The 24,527-nt window shown below is 36.7% G+C and overlaps 4 protein-coding genes and 2 pseudogenes across 4 annotated transcripts; all 6 read right to left on the bottom strand.

The window, feature by feature from the left end:
* Positions 1–268: 268 nt before the first annotated feature.
* On the bottom strand, positions 269–2,352 carry LOC103872483 (precursor of CEP13). The gene has a single exon (XM_033272460.1). It carries the CDS (start codon positions 1,617–1,619, stop codon positions 1,335–1,337), a length of 285 nt encoding a protein of 94 aa, XP_033128351.1. The 5' UTR covers positions 1,620–2,352; the 3' UTR covers positions 269–1,334.
* Positions 2,353–2,456: 104 nt separating this feature from the next.
* Positions 2,457–6,116, bottom strand: LOC103872482 (F-box/FBD/LRR-repeat protein At1g16930). Its single transcript, XM_033272459.1, has 3 exons — positions 3,961–6,116; positions 3,717–3,857; positions 2,457–3,628 (listed from the first exon to the last, which is right to left on the bottom strand). The coding sequence occupies exons 1-3, from the start codon at positions 4,876–4,878 to the stop codon at positions 3,341–3,343; spliced, it is 1,347 nt and encodes a 448-aa protein (XP_033128350.1). The 5' UTR covers positions 4,879–6,116; the 3' UTR covers positions 2,457–3,340.
* Positions 6,117–11,901: 5,785 nt separating this feature from the next.
* Positions 11,902–14,720, bottom strand: LOC103872480 (annotated as a pseudogene).
* A 901-nt stretch (positions 14,721–15,621) lies between these two features.
* On the bottom strand, positions 15,622–18,443 carry LOC103872479 (F-box/FBD/LRR-repeat protein At1g16930). Its single transcript, XM_033273126.1, has 3 exons — positions 17,034–18,443; positions 16,791–16,931; positions 15,622–16,702 (listed from the first exon to the last, which is right to left on the bottom strand). Exons 1-3 carry the CDS (start codon positions 18,060–18,062, stop codon positions 16,436–16,438), a joined length of 1,437 nt encoding a protein of 478 aa, XP_033129017.1. The 5' UTR covers positions 18,063–18,443; the 3' UTR covers positions 15,622–16,435.
* Positions 18,444–18,697: 254 nt separating this feature from the next.
* On the bottom strand, positions 18,698–20,625 carry LOC103872638 (annotated as a pseudogene).
* A 2,638-nt stretch (positions 20,626–23,263) lies between these two features.
* On the bottom strand, positions 23,264–24,085 carry LOC117125923. The gene has a single exon (XM_033272894.1). The coding sequence runs from the start codon at positions 24,083–24,085 to the stop codon at positions 23,264–23,266; it is 822 nt and encodes a 273-aa protein (XP_033128785.1).
* Positions 24,086–24,527: the final 442 nt, after the last annotated feature.

Here is a 24,527-nt window from a genome sequence, read left to right as displayed (position 1 = left end):
AGTCCTTAACACTATTTGCGGGCCCCACAACACGTGGCGGCCCGCTATAAGTTTAATTTTTTTTTTTTTTTTTTTTTTTTTTTTTAAAACCAAAAAGCAAAAAGAAAAAAGATTCTAAGGACCAAAACATGGGACCACTGATAATGATGCTCTAACAATAGCAATGCCATAGAATCTAAATTGACACTTACTTTTGGATTATACTTAAACTCGACAGATACATGTAAAATTTTGTCACGTCAAAATCATCACACATGGATTTTTTTCCAAAGTTGATGGCACGTTAATCTAACATGATGTTACATATGAAATCCATAGGATTTTCCTGATTTTATGTAAGAAACCTGAGTTTAACTATCTAAGTTGAATGTGTAATAAGCGGCTCCATCTTTACTAGTTGATTAGTTAAACTTATTAAAAAAAAATACAAAAGAGGAAACCGAGAGAAGCTTCATGACGAAAAGTTAGTCCTTAAATAGTATAATCCCGGAGATAAGCAATAATGGTGTTCCTAATTATATTATTGCATGTCTTTTTCATTTTCCTTTTTCTTCTCTTTTTCAAATTCTGAATCTATGCATAGAAGAAAAACGTCAACAGGTCAGAGGAAGACGTCTCTTATCTTACGTAAACTAGACAAATATTTCTCGATTGTTGTCAATTCATAAACTTTTGTCCAGAAAGGTGCCAAAGCAAAGCTTATTCACTTTAAAAGCTATAGGATTATACCATTAGCGTCCTTACTGGTGAATTTAGTTTACGTACGCAAACGCAACCTATTTATATTATCTCGATTATAGTGGGCACTAGTCATAGTGGGCACTAGTCAAATGTTCATGTTTATATATGTGTAATCGGATGGTCCTGAATCTTTCTTTCTTTCGTTAAAAACTTGTTCCTTAAAGTCTTTAGTAATTACTATAACCTTTGGACTTAATTAAATTTGTGAACTTATACTGTAAGCTTAACTATTACACTACTAGCTAGAAATGATGTAATGTAAATATGGCCACAAATGGACTTTGTAAACTATAGCACTCGAAAAATAAAAAAAATCATGAACAATATCATTTAAAAAGGTTTTTTTTTTCAGTTTTAGATCTCTTTACATACATGTACGATACCATATGCCAACACACACATAGACATATTACAAGTGTAAGATAGTGGTTTTATTACTCAACTACAGATCACACATAAACACAACTATTTCAATATATAGCCGGCACCATATCATTTTATGAAGACACACAAACATTAATCTTTAGACGACTTACAATATATGATAATATTATGAAATGAGATCGACAATATAAGTCGGTGATATAATGTGCCTAATTACCAACGCCGGGGCTAGGGACCGATCCTAGTTGGCGGTAAATCTCCGCGGAGTTTCCCTGAACCATATGTTGATCGGAATAATCCTTAGGCGGAGAAGTGTGACCGTTGTCGCTTGGACCCGAAGGTGGCACATTGCCCTTTGGTAAAACACTAAGAAACAATCCATTGCTTGCGTCGTAAGGCATTACAACCTTTCTAGCTTCACAAGATTGCGAAACAAAACCTACAATACAAAGCAATAAGGAAATAGTTGAAATGGGGATCCTTGGATGTGCCATTCCGTATAACTGATTTGATAATATTAGAGATTAATTATTTAATGAAGAAATAAAAGTTTTGGCTTTATTTTTTAGATTTGGTAAGTATGTTTCTGTGTGAATGAATGATAGAGTGGATCTCTATATAAAGACAGAAAAAGAGTGGATCTAGTTCAATGGTAATTTGGGTTAGGCACATATGAACTAAGCTGGTGAGTTCGTATATATACACAATACAGTGTTCATGATTGCAACTAGTTGATAAATATGTGTTTGTGCTCTTGTTTCTCCAAGAACAGCATACCAAGACATTTCTCACCTTTCATTCTTCTGATAGTACATAGTTACAAAACGAAAGTAACATTTTGGTATTGTGATTCCGCATATATATAATTTAGCAATAATATAACAATAGCAAAATTGAGTTTATATGACAAAGAAATGTATATTTTGTGGAGAAAAGCATTCAATTTTTTTACGATTTTTTTTTCTAATTTTTTTTTACTTTAAACATTATAAAATAAGAAAAAAAAGGAAACAATTTTTTTCTCATGATCAATTTCTTATATATGTCTTATTTAGTTCCTGACTAAGAAAATATGTTCTGTAAGAGACCACAACTTAATAAATTGCTATTATTGTCATATTCATAGTTGAAGAGTGGCTCATTATTAGTGTGGTTTATTAGTATTCACTATTCAGTATTATTTTTTTGTTAAAGGGTTTAACTCATTCAAATCATTTTTGTCTTTACCAAATTGGATCTGGTCCTAGTGGTTGGTGTCTTCACTATTCAGTATTATGTGACTGCTTTTTATTGTTGGACTTTTGTGTGCTTATAGCTAGATCTTTTTTTTGGGTAAACTAATTATTAGAGATTTTGCTAAATCTTATCCGTGGGCTACAGTATATGTTATAAAAAAGACGTTACTAAACATACCTCTATTAACTGAAAGATCTAGTGAAAACATACATGTGGTTGAACAACAACTTCACACGTGATAGATTTTCTTGCCATTGCAAAGAGCTCGTTGAGGATCACATAATTTGTTCCCCTATCTATTCTAAATGGAGCGTGAATCTCTTGAGGGTTGTTGAATTAGCCATAAAATAACTCCCAGTTTCTTCATATCCTCCATATATTTTTCTCTTACCTCAACAAACACAAGCGATGATAGACACAATGAAAAAAATTATTCCATAATTATAATTTAGAACTCCTGCAAAGTACAGAGAACCAAAGAAGACAAGTTAGTATACTGTATATGTGACAGGTTCAGAATCTAAGGTTAGTTTAGTTGGTTAACAAGAGAAATATTAACCATGACAAGAGATTTTAGATTTGGACACTTCCTAAGAATGAGATTATGGAATCGTAGATTTGAATTTTAGTTGGATATTGATAGGATTTAGAGACTTTGTGTAATTTTAAATAGTTTTGAGCAATACAGAAATCTAAAACTAAGATCTGGTAATATTTGTAGAACTTATGACTGTTTTATTATATAATGATAAATTTAAGAAGGGAAAAAGGAAAACACAAATAACATCCATGATCCAAATAAGCCTTGATCGTCCTTTCATCGCGAATAAAAATGGTATGTGTTGAGACAAGTCAATAATATCTTCCTCCAACTTGAAAACCAAAAAATAAACAATGCATACGACGAAATAAGAAAGAAAAAGTGATTTTTAACAAAGCACAACGAGAACAATATAGCAAGAACACAAAGCTGGCTCAACTAATCCATGACAACTTCACACCCCTTAGTCAGTCTTGGAATAGATTTGATTTGGTTGATGATGGTACAAAAACTCTCCCTTAGAGTCAGTTTCTTGAGAGCTGCACCATTCTCTAGAAAGTATTTTGCTAATTTCATCTTACTTGGTGTTCCCCTGAGTGGTGTCTCATTCTTTCTCATGTCAACACCATCAATTGTCTTCAGCTGAACAAACTCAAGAGATGATTTGAAACATTGTGGCACTAATGAAAGATCAACCTGCTCTGTCTTCGTAAGACAATCAAATTCCTGGAAAAAAAAAATATAAACAGTGAGGAGTTTGATTTAAGAGTTATCATAATAAATCTCAGTGTGGTTTACGTGAGAGTAGACGCACCAAGATGACGGAGTGTAGATTTGGGCAACTCTCAAGGAGGGCTGGTAGCATCTCCCACTTAGTGTCTTGGAAGCGAGCTTCCAAGTAAGACAAGTTGGAGAACTTAGGTAGCTGTTCCATTTCACAGTAATCATGAATAATCTGTGCATCGAGGAAAAAAAAGACATGAGTTCACTGAGATGTGATAAATGAAATTGTACAAACGTAATGCTCTTGTAAATGAATCAACCATGTATATACATACATTTAGAGTGTCAGCAGAGATGGTCATGTGGCTGACGGTAGATAACCCGGTTAGAAATTTACTGAGCATAGTAATCTTGGAAGAGTCATCTGGTTCCAGTGGCTCATCATCTTCCCCATTAAAGCTAACATCAATGTTTACCTTTGCCGAGGGACCAATACTGTGTATTATGAAGCTATCAGACCTGTGATCATTAAGAGTCATACACTCAAGTCTTGGAGCATCAATTGCCACAACATGACCTTCACTTTCGTCACGCTCACAATCTATACTGAAGCTCTTTAGTGACTGGGAACGCACACGCACAGCTTCCAGAGAATCATTGTAGTCACTGACTATGGTTAACTCTTCAAGAACATGACAGCTTGATATTAAAGTCTCCAGAGTCGAATCACAAGCGTATATAACCTTCTCTAGATGAATAATCTTGACACAAGGCAACGTTACAGATTCAGGATGATCCAAGAACACGCAGCGGAGACTCAAGTTGACCAATCTCTCACATGAATAGAGAGATGGAGGCATCTTAACTAACGTATCATCATCGTCAAACTCATTATAAACATTGAGATGAAGAATCCTACGCCCAGTCACAGCATCGATCCAAGACTCGAAACGAGATTCATCATGCTCGTATAACTGATATATCAGTTTGAATCTCTCAAATCGTTGCTCATTTTCAGAACAAAGCCTATCCATGATACTCACAAAGACATCATCATCTGAGAATGTTCTAGTATCTAGGTCCAGTACTGGAACATTCAACCAGAGATTTCTCCAACGTTTTGATAAAACGCTGGTGCGAACCGATTCCTTGGTGGAGAAGTCAGAGAGTATCTTGCATAGCAACGAATCAGGTAGATTGCTTAGCCTGTCGAAGTTCCTTTGATTCTCTTTGACAGAGGTTTCGCTATCCATGTCTAATTCCTAATTCTGATATTTAACATGTAAATTGGAGATCGCAAAGTTCGGAAAAAAGTCAACGCAAGATCTCCATGAATAAAAATAAAATCAAAACAGAGATGAGTTACTGAAATTACCTTTTGAGTAAGATAGAAACCACTATAAGTTCTCCGGCAAAACGCCACAGAGATTTCTCGGTGAGGATGAAGAAGAAACTCTCAGTTCGTCGGTCTGCACGAAGATGGCTGTATTTAAAACGTTGGACACTAATTGAGAAGCGCCATTTATTATCGTATACATACAATTATTTATTTATAATCTATGACACGTCGCCCACATGGCATGGAGCGTTGATCACGTAGTCGCCTGAACGCGGCTATTTAAATAAATAAAATCAATTTTGAGAAGGTCTCATCGTGAAGACATATGACTTTGGATTAGAGATGTCAAACGGGATGGGTTGTTGTCGAGCGGATTACAGCGGACCTATCCCGCGTGGACTGCGGTCTTCAAAATATCGGCCCAAACCCGTACTGCAAAATATATAGGTTTTCGCGGGCCGTTCTGCGGGACGCCTCCTTATCAAACCACCTACTACAGTTTTTTTCATGAATGCTCAAGTATAAGAGTTGTGTAAGAGAATTGAAGAGAGCTCATTTAACTTCACTAAAGACTTATCAAAATCAATGCCACAAAGCTCCGTTTGTGCTTGCGTTCTTGAGTTAAAAGCCTTCTTTTGTTATCAGCATAAGCTTTTGTTGAGTTTGAATCTGATTGAGTTGTTATCTTTGTAATAAGTTGGCTCAAGTGTTTTATGTCTTCAACAAACCATCTCACTTTTTAATTATTTGGATTGCAAAGAAAATCGTGAATCACTTTACCAAATTATACAAGTGACGTTTAATACAAGTAACTTTTCTCCTAAACAACACCACTGTAACCAAATTTAATTTAAGAAAAACACCACTTCACAATACTGAAAACAAAACCAATCAACTTAAACAAGAAATATCACATTATAATAAAGCAATTCATAGTTGTGTGTAATAAAAAGAGAAAACCAAATCAAAACAACACCAGAGCTCGAATCGTCATCGCTGGAACTCGAGTCGTCATTGCCGGAGCTCGAATCATCATCACCGGAGCTCGAATCATACATCATCGCCGGAACTCCTTATGTTTTATGGGGGAAAAGACAAGAATCTCTCTCTCTCTCTCTCTCTCTCCTCTCTCTCTCTCTCTCTCTCTCTCTCTCTCTCTCTCTCTCTCTCTCTCTCTCTCTCTCTCTCTCTCTCTCTCTCTCTCTCTCTCTCTCTCTCTCTCTCTCTCTCTCTCTCTCTCTCTCTCTCTCTCAATTAAGACTTTCCATATTAGGTAATTAAATAGACATATTGATACATTAGTAAATTATGAAAATTATATTTTTCAAATGACAGATCAACGGACCAGATCTCCCGCTTATAACTTTCACGTTCTTACACCATTTTGAGTTATTTCAAATCTCAGTTTAGACTGCTTTCGTCTGATTCATCGCCTAGAGAAGCAAAACACCCACCCCAGATGGCAGAGATGGTAGGGTACTGAGTGGAAGAGAAACAGCAAAGTCTTAAAGATAGATAGTTTATACCCGGAGAATGACAGAGGTTGAATACTTGTATATTTCTATTCTCTCTATTTTATTACTATTAAATTTAGACTTCATATAAACCAAAAATGATTTATTTTTATTTATTTATGACATTGTGATTTTTAAATGGAAGCGTAACTCCAAAATGGAATAGTAACTTTTAAGCGTGTTTTTAAATAATATATTCTAGAAGCGTTTTGGAAGCGAGATTCCGTAAGCTTCCAAGAGGTTCTGATTCCGATTCCGGTTCCAAAGCGGGAAGCGGATGTCTGATGAAACTTCCATGCAACGTAGATTAATTTTATTGTATTATTTGGTGTATATAATATATATTGCATGTAATTTAAATGTGGTTTTAGATATAATATTATCAAATCTCATCAAAAATATATTAAGTGCTAAGAAAATATAGAGATGATTTCATTGTGAATATAAAATAAATAATATAATAATAAGTTATTACTTATATAAAATAATAAACTATTAATTTATAATTTTAATGGGACCATATATTTACATAAAATTTTCTAAAGAATTATTATTTTATCAGTTTGTGCCAAATTCTAAACTAGCCTAAGTTGGAACCGGTAAAATTTATTAATTTATAGATATTATTAATTTATAGAGATTTTACTGTATTTCTAAAACAAAAAAAAAAACAAAATTAAGCCGACAACCGAATAAATATCCGAATATCTGAAACACAAATTATATACCTAAAATACCAATTATATATAGTTTATAAATAATCAAATATCTAAAAGAACTATCTGTAAATTAAATTATCCGAAAGTCTGAATTAATCAAAATTTTTTTTTACTCGATATTTTTAATTAAAACTCGATTCTGGAATCATGTTGTTGTTACCCTTTTGAGGATAAAAATCCTTTTTGTCGAGATAGAATGCCGTAAGTATTATGAGAATGATAATATTATTGATATCATGATACACGATATATATACAAGATTACGAGTAGGGTTTTGTACTTAAGATATTTACACACTACTCTTTCCTTATATACTCTACATGCCCCCTCAAGATGGAGGTACTCTTGTAACTCCAATCTTGCCAAATAACTCTTGAAATCTTGAGCGCGGAAGCGGTTTCGTTAAAGCATCAGCAAGTTGATCTCTAGTAGACACATGTGCTACACGCAGAGCCCCCGATTGCACGTTGTTGCGTATGAAATGATAGTCTAACGCGACGTGTTTCATGCGGGAGTGGAAAATGGGATTCGCACACAAGTAAGTGGCACCGACGTTATCACAGTAAATGACCGGTGCAGCAGGCAAGACAATGCCGAGTTCAGACAGTAACGAACAGACCCATTGAAGTTCTGAGGCAGTGTTGGCAACCGCACGATATTCAGCCTCTGTGCTTGATCTAGCAACGCCAGTCTGTTTCTTCGCAGACCATGAGATTGGTGTGGAGCCAAGATAGAGAATATACGCATTTGTGGGGATATAATCATCGGGATCACCAGCCCAGTCTGCGTCCGAGTAAGCATGAAGCGATAGAGGAGAGTTTTTCCTGATGAATATACCATGCGAAATAGTACCAGCCAGATAGCGTAAAAGCCTCTTTGCGGCTTGCCAATGATCATCGTTTGGTTTATGCATGAATTGTGACAGTTTATTCACCGCATAAGCAATATCCGGTCGCGTAAAAGCGAGGTATTGTAAGCTTCCAACAACCATACGATAATCTGTCGGGTTCGTGAGTGAGTTACCCGAGTTGAGCGTGAGCTTAGGATGCGCGGCCAAGGGAGTAGACACATGTTTAGCATCAAGCATCTTAGTCTTGGTGAGTAGATCATGAATATATTTCCTCTGCATCAGATGTAGCCCAGACGAAGTGCGAGTAACCTCGATGCCCAGAAAGTAAGATAAGTTACCAAGATCTTTGATGGAGAACCGGTTGGCAAGCATCTGAATAATCTGATCAACCAACGTGTTGCTGCTTCCGGTAACAACAATATCATCAACATAGAAGAGTATGAAAACCTGATGACCGCCATTTGTGTAGATAAAGAGCGATGTATCAGCTACTGAATTTCTGAAGCCAGCCGCAAGTAATGTGTGTTTCAGTTCCTCATACCAGGCTCGTGGAGCTTGTTTGAGACCGTAAAGAGCTTTCCGGAGGCGACAGACATGGTGAGGCCTATCTTGATCAACAAAACCAGGAGGTTGAGACACATAAACTTCATCTTGTAGAGTGCCTTGCAAGAATGCATTGTTAACATCGAGTTGACGGATACACCAGTCGCGTCTTACTGCCTGCTCAAGAACAATCCGGACAGTAGTGGATTTTATCACCGGGCTAAACGTCTCAGCATAGTCGAGTCCATACTTTTGATTGAAACCACGCGCCACGAGTCTAGCTTTGTACCTGTCAATTTGACCATTAGGAAGATATTTTAGTGTAAAAATCCATTTGGTATCAATGACATTCTGGCCCGGTTCTGGAGGAACCAAGTCAAACGTGTGGTTTCGAGTGACAGCATTGAACTCGTCTGTGCAAGCATTACGCCATCTCGGATCTCGCATAGCCTGGTTCACTGTGGTAGGGATGATGGGTCGGGTGTTGACGGTTAAGTTGTATTTAGAGTTGGGCTTGACAATGTTATTCTTGGCTCGGGTACGCATCTGGTGTTGGTTTGGAGGTTTCGGTGGTGGTTGTGCATTTGTGTTTTGAGAGGATGATGATGAGCTTGGGTTCGGGGAATGAACAGGGGAATTTGGTGGGTTTGAATTTGAGTTTGGTAACTGGTTTGAGGAATTAGGGACCGGGGGTGAGGATGACGTACCTGTCGAATTCATGACAGAAGTCATCTGTTCTCCACAAGCATTGCTCGGGATAGACGACCTCTGTTCTGGTACAGAGTGTACCGGTGATGGTGATGGAGCCATTGTCTGGTGATGATCTGAGCCCGGTGGCGCTGATGAACTAGTAGATACGAGTGGCCGAGTGGGTATGGGTAAGGCTATGGGAAAAGTGTTGACTGTGGTTTCTTGAGGTTGTGGTTGCGGGGAAGATAATGGCTTGGGTTGAGGGAGACGGTATGGATAAGAATCCTCGACAAACTGAACGTGTCTAGAGGTATAGATCCGGCCTGTCGTAGGTTCCAAGCACAAGTAAGCGCTTTGAGTGAGAGAGTACCCGATGAAGACACAAGGTGAAGATCGATCATGAAGTTTTGTCTTTGCATAGGGTCTCAGCCACGGAAAACATAAGCATCCAAAGACGCGAAGTATGTTGTAGTTGGGCGGTTGATGAAAAAGCTTGGCGTAGGGAGAAGTGTTGTTGAGCACGGGAGAGGGTAGTCGGTTTATGAGAATGACTGCAGTAGCAAAAGCGTACGGCCAGTAGGTCTTAGGAACCGCCGCTTGGCTGAGCAATGTGAGACCAGTCTCGACAATATGACGGTGCTTCCGTTCAGCTATACCGTTATGCTCAGGAGTGTGGGGCGGTGAGGTAAGATGAGATATACCATTGGCAACAAGATAAGGTCTAAGGCCAAGATATTCTCCTCCATTATCCGAGTATAGCGTCACGGTCTTGGTGTTAAACTTGTTCTCAACCAAAGCTTTGAAAGCAATGAAGGTCTCACGGACTTGGGATTTATTTTTGAGTGGGTAAAACCATGTGTACCGAGTGAAGTGGTCCACAAAGATAAGGTAGTATTTGAAGTGATCGGTGGAGAGAAGAGGGGAGGTCCAGACATCACTATAAAGACATTCGAGTGGTTGTTTTGTGTGGATAGTGTTTATATGAAAAGGCAATTTATGGGTTTTATTCATGAGACAATCAGAACAAGCAAACTGTTTTTGAACTGAATCAACAACGGGTAAAGAAAATTGAGAAACAATGGACTTTAAAATAGGAGTAGATGGATGACCGAGTCTCGAATGCCAAGAGGAAATAGAGGTTTTGGGTGATGGTGAGGCATGATAGGAAGCGATGGGAGTTGAAGGGATTGGCCACTCGTAAAGTTCGTTCTTAGTTTTGCCTTGGAGCAACCGCGCCCCCGTGCTGAGATCCTTCACCTGAAAATGTGCCGGAAAGAATTCGACAGATACTTGGTTAGTGTTGCATAAACGGTAAACAGAGATGAGATTTTTATGAACATTAGGAACATATAACACATCTCGTAAGGCTAGGGATTGAGAAGAAGTAGGGAGTATAGAAGAACCAGTATGCGAGATCGCAAGACCACTACCGTCGGCTATGGTGACCTCTTCGCCACCGTTGTATGGTTGATGAAGAGATAGGTTGCTGAGATCACTCGTGAGGTGATGTGTGGCGCCGCTATCGAGGATCCAGTTGCTTGCGTTATACGGAGGCACCGCAGCAAGGTTCGCGCGAGGTGGCCAAGGAGCCGCAGTGTAACCAGTTCCAGAGCCGCTCTGATTTTGGAGCTGTGAGCATGTCCTCGCACTATGGCCGTAGACGCCGCAAATCTGGCAACGCCCCTGGTAGCCACGAGTGGTTCTGGTGTCCTGGCGGTTGTTGAAGCTCTGCTGCTGCCATGTTTGAGTCTGACGGGTTCCTTGACGGTTTGAGCCTCCATAACGGTTCTGGTTCTGGTTCCTTGAGTTATTATGCGGCTTGTTACCATTGTAAGTAGCCGCATTCGCGGTCACCGGTGTGGAGAGTGATGGAGGAGCAACGGTTTGGAGCTTAACCTCATGGTTAAGTAAGCGCTCATGTACCTCAGTCAGAGATGGAGGAGTGTCTCGACTTTCAATCTGATCTATGACAGATTTGTATTCGTCTGGAAGCCCATCAATGACATACTCGCTTTGATCTTCATGGTCGAGTGGTTTACCAAGTAGTGCGATCTGATCAAAACGCGTAGTCAGACCTTGAAGATATTCATCAACGGTCTTGTTTTCTTTCTTCCAGTATTTGAGCTGATTCTTCAGTTGTTTGAAGTGAGCACGGCTCGGCTTAGCATATGTGTCAGAGAGAATGGTCTAGATCTCTGCTGCAGTGGTAGCAGTGGACAGAATCGGCTGCAAGGATGTCGAGATGGCTCCAAGGAGAGCTGAGTATAGAAGCCGATCTTGGCGTTTCCACAAAGTGTACGCTGGGTTGGTGGCTATGGTGCCTTCAGTGGTGAGAGTCGGGGGTGGGATGATAACGGATCCATCGATGAATCCCGCTAGATCATATCCATCAAAGAGAGCGTGGACTTGACGGCTCCACATGACAAAGTTTGTGGAGGTCAGCTTGGTAACATTCGTCATGTTGACGTTGAGAATAGTTTGATTGTCGGAGACGTTGATGGTCTCACTGTGATAGGCCGGAGATGATGACATGTTTGTGATAGTAAACAAGAAGATGGGGTGAGGAAGATGGCGGCCGAGAGAGAAAAGAAAATTAGGGATCTTAGGCTCTTGATACCATATTATGAGAATGATAATATTATTGATATCATGATACACGATATATATACAAGATTACGAGTAGGGTTTTGTACTTAAGATATTTACACACTACTCTTTTCTTATATACTCTACAAACACAAAGCTGTGGCTCAGCTAATAATCCATGACAACTTCACATTCAGAAGAGCGTCTTGGAATCGATTCGATTTGGTTGATGATGTTACAGAAACACCTCTTTAGAGCCAGTTCCTGGAGAGCTCCACAATTCTCTAGGAAGTATTTTGCTAAATTCATCTTACTTGAAACTCCCCTGGGTGGTCTCTCTTTCTTTCTTATGTCTACACCGTCAATCGTCTTCAATTCAACATACTCAAGAGATGATTGAAAACATTGGGGCGCTAATGAAAGATCAACCTGTTCCGTTTCTGGAAGACATTCAAAATCCTGAAAAAATGTAACCCGAGAGGAGTTTTGAATTTGAGTTATATATCATAAATCTCTATGTGGTTTACATGAGGGCGTGAGTAAATGAGACGCACCAGAATGATAGAGTATAGATTTGGGCAACTCTCAAGCAAGGTCGGCAACATCTCCCACGAAGTGCCTTCGAAGCAAGCTTCCAAGTAAGACAAGTTGGAGAATTGAGGTAGCTGTTCCATTTCACAGTAATCATGAATAATCTGTGCAGCAAGGGATATATATAGAAAACAACATGAGTTTACTAAGAAATGTACGACAATGAAATTGTGCGAGCATAATACTATTGGATCAACCATGTATACATTTATAGTGTCAAAAGAGATGGTGATGTCGCCGACTGTAGATAACCCGGCGAGAAATTCCCTGAGCATAGTAATCTTGGAAGAATCATCTGGCCCCAACGGCTCAGCATATAACACACCAAAGAGAACATCAATGTCTACCATTGCAGAGGGACCAATACTGTGTATTATGATCTTCTCAGACATGTGATCACTGAGAGTCATAGATTCAAGTCTTGGAGCATCAATTGCAACAGCATGACCGTCAATTTCGTAACGCTCACAAACTATTTTGAAGCGTTTTAGCGACTGGGAACGCACACGCACAGCCACCAGAGAATCATTAGCATCACGGACTATTGATAACTCCTCAAGAACAGGACAGCTCGATATTAAAGTCTCCAGAGTCGAATCACCATCATACCTGACGATCTCTAGATGCATAATCTTGACACAAGGCAAGGATACAAATTCAGGATGATCCAAAACAACGCAATAGAGATTTAGTTGACCAATCTCTCACATGAATAGATAGATGGAGGCATTTTAACCAACCCATCATCGCATATCTCATTATGAACATTAAGGTGACGAACTCTACGCCTAGTCACAGCATCGATCCAAGACTTGAAACGAGATGCATCGTGCTCACATACAGTGGCGGAGTTGAACCCATGATTTGAGCCTACTTGTATTTCAAAATAAAAATTGGTACATTATAGTAACTTTAGCCTATTGACCCCATTAATATTTTCTGAAAAACAAGTTGAACCCATGATTTGTTTTTTTTTTATAACAGTTCAACCCATGAATCTTTTGACAACTGAACATATGATTTTTTTTTTTAAAAACTAACGTTTTCTTCTTTGGCTACTGTCCTTTTTTCTAATAAAAAGATTCCATCTAAATTTTCTTTTTTTTCCTACTTCAAAGTTCAACCCTGGTAATATTTTATAGTATACCATTTTTTCTTTTCATCTAAGCTTGTAAATATTTAAAATATTAAATATTAAGTTATATAACATATTAATCAATATTTAAAATCTAATTTATATTTAAAATTTAAATAATATATATTGACCCCTATAGATATTGTGGCTGGCTCCGCCACTGCTCACATACCTCATAGATCAGCTTGAATATCTCCAAGTGTTGCTCATTTTCAGAACCCAAGAACCTATCCATGAAACTTAAAAAGACATCATCATCTCTGATTTTTAAGTCGAGTGCTGGAACATTTAACCAGAGGTTTTTCCAACGCTTTGATAAAACGCTGGTGCAAACCGATTCCTTGGTGGGAAAGTCAGAGAGTATCTTGCATAACAAGGAATCAGGTAGATTGCTTAACCTATCGAAGTTCCTTTGATTCTCTTTCACAGAGGTTTCACCATCCATTTCTAAGGCATTATAAGTCTGAGATGAGATTTAACAATTAAATCTGAGATCACAAATTTGGCAGAAAGTCAACCCAAGATGTCCATGAATTCTAAGAAAATAAAAAAATTAAACAGAGATGAGCTACTGAAATTACCTTCCGAGATCCGAGTAAGACATAAACCACTGCAAGTTCTCCGGCAATATATACAGACTTTCTCGTTGGAGAAGAAAAATAAGAAACTCTCAGTTGGATCGTTTTATTTAAAACATTGTCAACGGCATTAATCATCGCGCTAACACGATTGTTTAATACAAATAGAAGCATTGCCTCCGCGCTTGCGCAGAGTCGTGGACAAAATTCTTATTTCATCTCAATATTTGCTAGGGTTATTGTAGTTGTAAATTTTGTGTTTTGAGTTGTTTTTCAAGTTTCTTTTATTGTTATAGGGTTAGAGTTGTGATGATGAACTGTGTATGTATTGTTCTCCACTTATGAAGGACTAAACTGTGTTAGTAATCCCCTATATATTAAAAGAGAAGCATTACAACATATTTTTGTAGCCACATGTCATCACCATAATCCTTCTTAAAATCCTTAGAAAAATATGTTGGTCAACATAAATATATAATAAGTTTTTTTATTAAACTAACCATAAATTAATCATAAATGTTTTTCATTGTTTCCTTAAATAAAAATCACGGAATTACCTAATGTGGCTAAAGTATATATGACAATTAATGATTTTGAATAATAAAGATCTGATAAAAATTAGTCTATTCTCTATCATTTTTTTTTTAATTTTAACTTATTAAAAATAAATTAAACAACCACATTAACTATATAATAAAAATTTAGATTTTTTCCTATATGTTATATTTTGAATTTTTAAAAACGAATATAAATGATTAAAGTTGTTAAAAATCCCACATTGTAATTTTTGTGATCCATGGGTTAAAAGTTATGTTATAACAAGATACAAATGATTACGAAATTACATAAGTAGGAAATCTCATTTAATAAATATCATATATATATGTATATTAGTATTTTTTAAAATAAATTATATACCATATAAAATACATAAGTATTTTAATTTCGAATTTGCTTTGAATTTTTTTGATAAAGATTTTGAACAATTATTAACAACTTAATATTTAGATTTTAAACTTTGCATTGAATGTTTTTAAAATTATAAATTACTAAAACTATTAAACATCCCACAAATTTTTTATTGTTATTATTGATTTAAAAAATTTGTTATAAAGGAATATAAATGATCAAAAATAATATGAGTATAAAATATTTTTTAACAGATGTTAATATTAAAAATATACTATATATCTATGTTAATATCATTTAAACTTAATTTTATACCATATAAAATAGAAAAAAAGTGTTTGTCTGGATTAATAAAATTTATTTAATTATTTGTACCAATTTAATTATATACGTAATAGTTACTAAATTTTTAATTATTCAATATACATTTATTATTTCATAATATGTCAAAAATATATAATACTTAAAAATAATTTATATATAATATTTATTTCGCGCAAGGCGCGGATCTTAACCAAATGTGATTGATATAGTTCATGTTATTGTTTGTTGTGTTACTGAGATTTAATTGTTTGTTTGTCTTTTTAATTTGTTTCTTGTACTTTATACCTTTTGTTAATGAAATTACCTTCTGATTTAAGAAAAAGAAGAACTCTTAGTTCGCCTGCGAAATAGTCTGCACGCTTGATTTAAACACGGACACTAATTGATAAGCGGCATTTATTACAACCTTTGTTTAATACAATGATTATTTTATTATACGTCGTCCACGTGGCATTCAACGTCAAGTTTAAAACCATAACACTACGAAAGTAAACAGGCGTAACAGATCATCAACAGACCAATCTTAGAGCATAATTATCCCTAGTTTCTTAGAGGGTTTTTACACTAAAAGAGGTAGTGGCCCCCACAAATTTGCTAAGAGTCGGTCACAAAATGCATGAGTTAAGAACCAACTTTGTTCTGTTTTTTTTTAACTGTTCACGGATCCTACTAACACATAGCGGTCCGCGATTGATTCCTTATTTAATTTTTTATAAAATCAGCCAAAACAGAAAAAAAAAATTTAAGAAACACAAAAAAGATTTCACCGATAATGATGGTCTTAGGCTCTTAGGTTATATGGCTGACTGTGGATCAAATTACAGTCCGTTAATTGTAATGTTTTTCACCCTCTCTGTCACTGTATTTTAGACAGAAAGTGATATTCCTAATGGTTTGTAAGGTAGTATATTCCTCCAACTTGAAAAACGAAAAGATAAACAACGTACATCACGAAATAAAGAAAGAAAAAGGTGAACTTTAATAAAGCACGACGAGGGCAATACCGTAAACACACACAAATCTGTGGCTCAATCAATCTTTCATGACAACTTTACACCCTGTAGAGCTTCTTGGAATCGATTTGATCTCGTCGATGATGTTACAAAAGCTCGAACTTAGAGTCAGTTTCCTGAGAGCTGCAGCATTCTCTAGGAAGTACTTTGCTAATTTAATCTTACTTGATGTTCCCCTGAGTACACCACCATGTGTCTCTAAACGAACAAACTCAAGAGATGACTGGAAACATTGTGGCACTGATGAAAGACCAACCTGCTCCGTCTCTGAAAGAAGCTCATATTTCTAATAAAATACAATCCGAGGAGGAGTATGAGTTATCATAATAAATCTCAGTGTGGTTTACTTGAGACCAAGAGTAAATGAGACGCACCAGGAAGACGGAATGTAGATTTGGGCAACTCTTGAGGAAGGTTGGTAACATCTTCCACGAAGTTTCATGAAAGGAAGCATGCAAGTAAGACAAGTTGGCGAACTGAGGTAGCTGTTCCATTTCACAGTAACCATCAATAACCTGTACGTGCAGTGAGGAAATTAAAAAAAAAAAAAAACATGAGTTTACTAAGAAATGTGATTAACAAAATTGTACAAGCGTAATGCTATTGAATCAACATACATTCAGGGTAGCAGCAGAGATGATCATGTCGCTAACTGTCGATAACCCGGTGAGAAATTTACGGAGCATAGTAATCTTGGAAGAATCAACCGGCTCCAGCGGCTCACCATTTTCCTCACCAAAGAGAACATCAATGTGTACCTTTGCAGAGGGACCAATACTGTGTATTATGAATTTCTCAGAGATGTGATCACTCAGAGTCATACGCTCAAGTCTTGGAGCATCTATTTCAACAACATGACCGTCACTTACCCAACGCTCACAAACTATTTTGAAGCTTTTTAGCGAATGGGAATGCACACGCACAGCCACCAGAAAATCACTGTAAGGATCGCGGGATATGGTTAACTCCTCGAGAACATGACAGCTAGATATCAAAGTTTCCAGAGTCGAATCGTCATCGTACCTGACCATCTCTAGATGCATAATCTTAACACAAGGCAATGATACAGATTCAGGATGATCCAAGGACACGTGGTAGAGATCTAAGTTCACCAATCTCTCACACGAATAGAGAGACGGAGGCATCTTAAGTATCCCATTATACAACTCATTACGAACATCAAGATGACGAACCCTACGCCTGGACACAGCATCGATCCAATACTTAAAACGAGATGTATCAAGATGACGAACCCTACTACTGGCCACATCATCCATCCAAGACTTCAAACCAGATGCATTAAAACGATGAACCCTACGCCTGGCCACCCAAGACTTAAAACGAGATGTATCAAGATAGAACACCTGATATTTCAGCTTGAATATCTCCAAGTGGTGCTTATCTTCAGAACACACAAACCTATCCATGAAACTCACAAAGACATCTTGATCTAGGAATTCTCTGGAATTTAAGTCCAGTGCTGGAACATCTAACCAGAGATTTCTCCATCGTTTAGATAAAACGCTGGTGCAAACTGATTCCTTGGTGGGGATGTCAGAGAGTATCTTGCACAGCAAGGAATCAGGCAGATTGCTTAAACTATCCGAGTCCCTTTGATTCTCGTTGACAGCGGTTTCACCGTCCATGTCTAATGCCTAAGTCTGAGATTTAACATGTAAATCAGCAATCGCAAAGTTAGCCGAAAGTGATCTCCATGGATTAAAAAAGTCAAACATAGATGAGCGATTGAAACTACCTTCCGACCGTTAGTTCTCCGGCAAAAGACCACACAGATTTTCTAGAAGATGAAAGAAACCCCTTCTGTTCGCCTGTCTGCACTGCACGGAGATTCGTTTGATTTTAAACATAGTCGAGTCGATATTAGGGGATATAAAGCATATCCTAAACGAAGTTGCTATTAGATTTTAAGAATATTTCCATTATTGTTGTATTTTCCACTTCTTCATAATATTAGGAAATTTTGTATGTCCACGACATCGAAATTCGATATCAAACTTGCGATTTTAACTTTCAGAATCTAGACTCTCTCCACAATCTCAGACAATGCCAAACCTTCCTCTTGCAACCACAACTTCAACCCGAAGCACGATCTCGCCATACGATTTGTCAGTGATTGATAACCCTGGCTCCGATCATTATTCAATGGACGAAATTACGAAGAATGGACTCAGAACTTACGTGTAGCTTTGAGGCAGGGCTCGAAAGAAATTTGAATTTCAGCGATGGAAGCATACGGAAACACCGGACTTTGAAGATTGGCTAGCTAATAATCACTTACATGGATCAAACAGACCATCAAGCCAAAACTCAGATCCAATATCTTCCACAAAGAAGTAGCAAAAGACCTATGGGATCACATCAAGCCACGATTTGCTCTTAAAAGGTGGCGCACGATATCAACAACTTTGTGGCTCTCTTGCAAATTGTGGACAACTGGGATCATCTTTAAATCACCAATCACTCACAGGAATAGAACAATGGAGGAATCTTAACTAACTCATCCTCATAACGAACACTAAAACTAAGAATATGAAAATTAAGACGGCATCCATCCTGGACTTGAAACGAGATGCATCATGTTAACCTATCCACGAAACTCACAAGGACATCATCTCCTAAGAATTCACTGGAATTTATGTTCAGTGCTGGAACATTTGAAACCCCCATGATCCAAATAAGCCTTAATCGTCACTTCCATCGCCAATAAAAGATATTTTTGTTACATCACCAAGTAGGAAAGAAAAAGATGAATTTAACAAAAGCACAACGAGGGCGATACCGTAAGAACACAAAGCTGGCTCGACTATCCTATGACAACTTCACACCACATAGAGCATCTTGGAATCGATTTGATTTGGTAGATCACGTCACCGAAACTCCGGCTTAAAGTCAGTTTCTTGAGAGCTGCAACATTCTCTAGGAAGTATATTGCTAAATTCCTCCTACTTGATGTGCGCACAAGTTCTCTCCCTTTCTTTTTTCTGCTTACAAGGTAAGGTGTCTTTAGGTAAACAAACTCGAGAGATTATTGGAAACATTGTGGCACTAACGTAAGATCAACCTGCTCCGTCTCTGGAAGATCAAATTCATGGAAAAAAAAATAACGAGGAAAAAGTTTGAGTCAGAGTTATCACAATAAATCTCAGTGTGGTTTGCATGAGTATATAAGACGCACCAAGATGACAGAGCGTAGATTTGGGCAACTCTCAAGTAAATAAGGCAACATCTCCCACTTAGTGTCTTCAAAGCAAGCATGCAAGTAAGACAAGTTGGAGAACTGAGGTAACTGTTCCATTTCACAGTAACCATGAATAACCTGTACGTGGAGCGAGGAAATTAAAAAAAAAGCATGAGTTTACTAAGAAATGTGATTAACGAAATTGTGCTATTGAATCAACCATGTATACATACATTTAGAGTAGCAGCAGAGATGGACATTTCGCTGACTGTCGATAACCCGGTGAGAAATTTGTGGAGCATAGTAATCTTGGAAGAATCAACCGGCTCCAGCAGCTCACCATTTTCCACACCAAAGAGAACATCAAAGTGTAACGTTGCAGAGTGACCAATACTGTGTATTATGAAGCTGTCAGACACGTAATCAGTGAGAGTCAGACACTAAAGTTTTGGAGCATCAATTGCAACAACGCGACCGTCAATTATGCCGGGTATACACTCTATTTTGAATCTCTTCAGTGACTGGGAGCGCACACACACAGCTTTCAGAGAATCATGACAACGGACTATGGTTAATTCCTCGAGAACATGACAGCTTGATATTAAAGTCTCCAGAGTCGAATCACCACCGTCGTATATGACCATCCATAGATGCATAATTTTGAAACAAGGCAAAGATACAGATTCAGGATGATCCAAGAACACGCAGCGGAGATCTAAGTTGACCAATCTCTCACATGAATAGAGAGATGGAGGCATCTTAACTAACGTATCTTCATCCACCTCATTACAAAGACTGAGATGAAGAATCCCACGCCTAGTCACGGCAATGGCATCGATCCACGACTTGAAACGAGTTGCATCATGTTCACGAACCTGATAGCACAGCTTGAATGTCTCCAAGTGTTGTACATTTTCGGAACACAAAACCCTATCGATCCAAGTGTTGTTCACGTAATTTACCTTCTGAGTTAGACAGCAAATTGCTCTTACAAAACAATGCAGCTCATATTGAATGCATTACAACGTCTATATATCAAGATTTCCTTTTTTTGAAACTCGTAATAAATTGATTAGCAATGTTTAGTTGGGGCCATTAAAGGCACCCTCAACAAGCAAGAGACCAGATGCATTAATAGCGTTCTTGGCCAATAAATCAGCAATGGTGTTCCTCTCTCGAGGGATCCATACGAATCCCTCGAGAGAGGAACACCATTGCTGATATATCAAGATTTCCAAATTCACTTTTAAAGACAATAATTATCTCATCGAAAAAGCAATGCTTACTCCAAAGAATAAGGAATGAAACGGTTGGTAAAGTGAATAACTATATGTTAATTTGCTTAGAAGGTGAGCAAAAGGAATATTTTAGTTCTGATAGTATTGGTAACGACAAAGAAGAAATTACAAATCAGCATATTTTATATCCCTCAGATTTTTAAATACATTAAAGTTTTCAGGGATTCTAAATCACGAACTTGATCTCAAAATAGATGTTCCAGTCATGTTATTAAAGAATTTAAATCAACGAAAGGAAATTTGCAATGGAACAATTTTACTAATAACCATCCCACACAACATGATTACTGAAGCACAAATCCTAATCGGGATCAATAATCAACAGATTCTTATTTCTAAAATAAGTCTCACACCAACAGATGCAAGATGGTCTCACATGGACAATTGTACGCTTCACTATCAAAGAGTCACTACAACTGCCTGAACTCAGAATTCTTAAAGTAGACACGAAACATATCGACAATAGTGTTCTACAAAATATTGTATATCAAGAACTTTTCAATAATATATGATATACAGAAAGAGGTCATAGTCACACTATTGATGCTAAGATATGGTAGCAAGAAAAAAATTTGATGTTTATCAAGCAATATATTTGATATTAATTGCTGAATATCAATCATACATATTGATTGGTGTCGTCTAACATCAATTTTGATTTTTTTTTTAATTTTCTTACACAATATAAATAATATAGATAGTTTACACCAATTCTATATGTTTCAATTAACAACAAAATTAAAATTAATTTCTAAACTGATGTTCCGTAATTTACCTTCTGAGATAGACAACAAATTGCTCTTACAAAACAATGCAGCTTCTATTGAATGCATTACAACGTCTATATATCAAGATTTCCAAATTCACTTTTAAAGACAAGAATTATCTCATCGAAAAAACAATGCTTACTCCAAAGAATAAGGAATGAAACGGTTGGTAAAGTGAATAACTATATGTTAATTTGCTTAGAAGGTGAGCAAAAGGAATATTTTAGTTCTGATAGTATTAGTAACGACAAAGAAGAAATTACAAATCAGCATATTTTATAATATATCCCTCAGATTTTTAAATACATTAAAATTTTCAGGGATTCTAAATCACGAACTTGATCTCAAAATAGATGTTCCAGTCATGTTATTACAGAATTTAAATCAACGAAAGGAAATTTGCAATGGAAATTTTTTGCTAATAACCATTCCAGACAACATGATTACTGAAGCAGAAATCCTAACCGAGATCAATAATCAACATATTCATATTCCTAAAATAAGTCTCACACCAACAAATGCAAGATGGTCTCTCATGGACAATTGTACGCTTCACTATCAAAGAGTCACTACAACTGTCTGACTTCAGAATTCTTAAAGTAGACACGAAACATATCGACAATAGTGTTCTACAAAATTTTGTATATCAAGAACTTTTCAATAATATATGATAGAAAGAGGTTATAGTCACACTATTGATGCTAAGGCATGGTAGCAAGATACAAATTTGATGTTTATCAAGCAATATATTTGATATTTAGCTGAATATCAATCATATATATTCATTGGTTTCGTCTAACATCAATTTTGATTTTTTTTTTAATTTTCTTACACAATATAAATAATATAGATAGTTTACACCAATTCTATATGTTTCAATTAATTATAAAATTAAAAATAATTTCAAGTAAATTATTTATAAAAAATATATATATACTATTTAAAACACCATGATTATTGAAGTAGAAATACTAATCAAAATTTATGTAGGAAAATTGATTATTATACTAGAATAAGTCTTACACCAATATATACTGAAAAATTCAAGAACTATTGTAAACAATATTTTCATTTTTTTATGTTTTCCGTAAAGTTAAAACATCAAATAAAACCCGTGTAAAGCACGGGTCCATATCTAGTAGTTTATAAATAATCAAATATTTAAAAGTACTATCTATAAACTAGTTGTATCCTGCATATTTCTTTCGGGTTAATATTTAATTATTATTTAGTTATATTTTGTTTATTAAGATAAATATCAAAATAAATAATAAACTAAAAGATATATATAGTTTATTATTTATTTTGATATTTATCTTAACTAGTTGAAATTATTTTGAGAATTTTTAATAGTTTTATAGTTATTTAATTTCAATACCTAGAGTTGTATTGAACTTTTGATGATTTAATACAAAAAAGAAAGATTTTTAAATGACTTTATAGTACGGAAATGAGTATTTCAAACATTAGTAAGTTTTTTTTTTTTTGAATTGAATGTTAAATTTAATTCAAGAAAAAAGACCTTTTACAATTTGTAAATCCTATCTTTGAGTTATGATCAAAAATTCAATCATAGTAAAAAGCTATCTAGTATCAAACCATGTAGCCATTCCATCTTCATACTCCTTTCCTCCTCTTCTTCTAATGACAGTGAACTGATTCCTCATGTTCTTATCCAAATGCTTAATCAGAAGCACAGCAGGAACAGAACCCTCTCCATGCCTTCTTCTGTTACACTCTCTCCATATTGTATGAATAGCTGATTGGAACATGTATCTTGCTATAAAGATTTGAGTTTTGCTCCATCTCGAATCTCCAGTGAGAAGACTAAGCAAGGTGTCCCAATTCAAAGAGTACTGGTCTTTTAGTACACCCTTCATAAGCTTCTCCCAAACTTGTGTTGAGTAAGGACACTCAAAAAATAGGTGGCCTTGAGTATCCAGCGGTTCTTGACATATAACACAAGAAGCATCAACATTACCATTCCATTTTTGCATCCTCTCCCCCGTTGGTAACCTCCCACGCATAGCAATCCAAGTAATAAACGAGTACTTCGGTGTCACATATTTAAACCAGACAGCTTGATACCAATGGCAAGGGGGATGCTTCTCTCGAATACAAAGCCAAGTTTCCTTAGTAGAGAAAGCTTTCTTGTATTTACCTCTCTCATTCCTCCATAGTGGGATGTCATCCTCTTGGACCCAGCTTCTCTTAAACCTCTCAATCTCCACTTCAATTCTGTTTAATGTTTGCACTCGATGATGTCTTCGTCGATGGCGCAAACAATCAGCCACTGTTTCATTTATTGCTATGCCCATATCAATGCACCCTCCATCTCTGACTACATCCATTAAACACCCACAAGGAGCTCCATTTCTCATGCCAAAAAGAAGTGTTCCTTCCATCTCGAACCTCAACTCTATAGAAATCCTTAGCACTCTCCTTACAATTAAGGATTTTCTTCCACATCCAAAACCCACACTGAGTAGTTTCCTTTATCATCCAGAAAGATCCTTTTCGAATGAGGTAAGTCTTTATCCAGTTAACCCATAGAGAATTTGCAGAGAGAATTCTCCAAACCAGCTTAAGACAACAAACCTGATTCACCTCTTTCAAAGGTCTTAACCCCAAGCCTCCCTCTTGTTTTGTTCGACAGATATCTTCCCACGAAACCTTCGCCTTCCTACCATTTAACTCAGGCCCAGACCACAAAAAAGCAGAGCAGATTCTCTCAATCTCTTTAACACATCCACTAGGAAGTCGGAATGCTGCCATCCAAGAATTTGTGAGGCTTCTTATGACTGAGTTTATAAGTTGCAATCTTCCAGCATAAGATAGGAATCTCCC

Source organism: Brassica rapa, chromosome A06 (genome assembly GCF_000309985.2).
Source record: "Brassica rapa cultivar Chiifu-401-42 chromosome A06, CAAS_Brap_v3.01, whole genome shotgun sequence".
Classification (NCBI taxonomy): domain Eukaryota; kingdom Viridiplantae; phylum Streptophyta; class Magnoliopsida; order Brassicales; family Brassicaceae; genus Brassica; species Brassica rapa.
The sequence above is the reverse complement of the archived record's forward strand: the minus strand, read 5'-3'. Positions and strand labels throughout refer to the sequence as shown.

What these genes read in the sequence shown, in the direction of transcription:
- LOC103872483 (XM_033272460.1), bottom strand. Translation starts at nt 1,619, where the DNA reads ATGGCACATCCAAGGATCCCCATTTCAACTATTTCCTTATTGCTTTGT.
- LOC103872482 (XM_033272459.1), bottom strand. Translation starts at nt 4,878, where the DNA reads ATGGATAGCGAAACCTCTGTCAAAGAGAATCAAAGGAACTTCGACAGG. An exon ending in TCTCTGCTGACACTCTAAAT is followed by an intron (nt 3,858 to 3,960) that starts GTATGTATATAC and finishes CTCGATGCACAG; the next exon opens with ATTATTCATGATTACTGTGA. An exon ending in ATCTACACTCCGTCATCTTG is followed by an intron (nt 3,629 to 3,716) that starts GTGCGTCTACTC and finishes TTTTTTTTCCAG; the next exon opens with GAATTTGATTGTCTTACGAA.
- LOC103872479 (XM_033273126.1), bottom strand. Translation starts at nt 18,062, where the DNA reads ATGGACGGTGAAACCGCTGTCAACGAGAATCAAAGGGACTCGGATAGT. An exon ending in TCTCTGCTGCTACCCTGAAT is followed by an intron (nt 16,932 to 17,033) that starts GTATGTTGATTC and finishes CTGCACGTACAG; the next exon opens with GTTATTGATGGTTACTGTGA. An exon ending in ATCTACATTCCGTCTTCCTG is followed by an intron (nt 16,703 to 16,790) that starts GTGCGTCTCATT and finishes GTATTTTATTAG; the next exon opens with AAATATGAGCTTCTTTCAGA.
- LOC117125923 (XM_033272894.1), bottom strand. Translation starts at nt 24,085, where the DNA reads ATGGAAGGAACACTTCTTTTTGGCATGAGAAATGGAGCTCCTTGTGGG.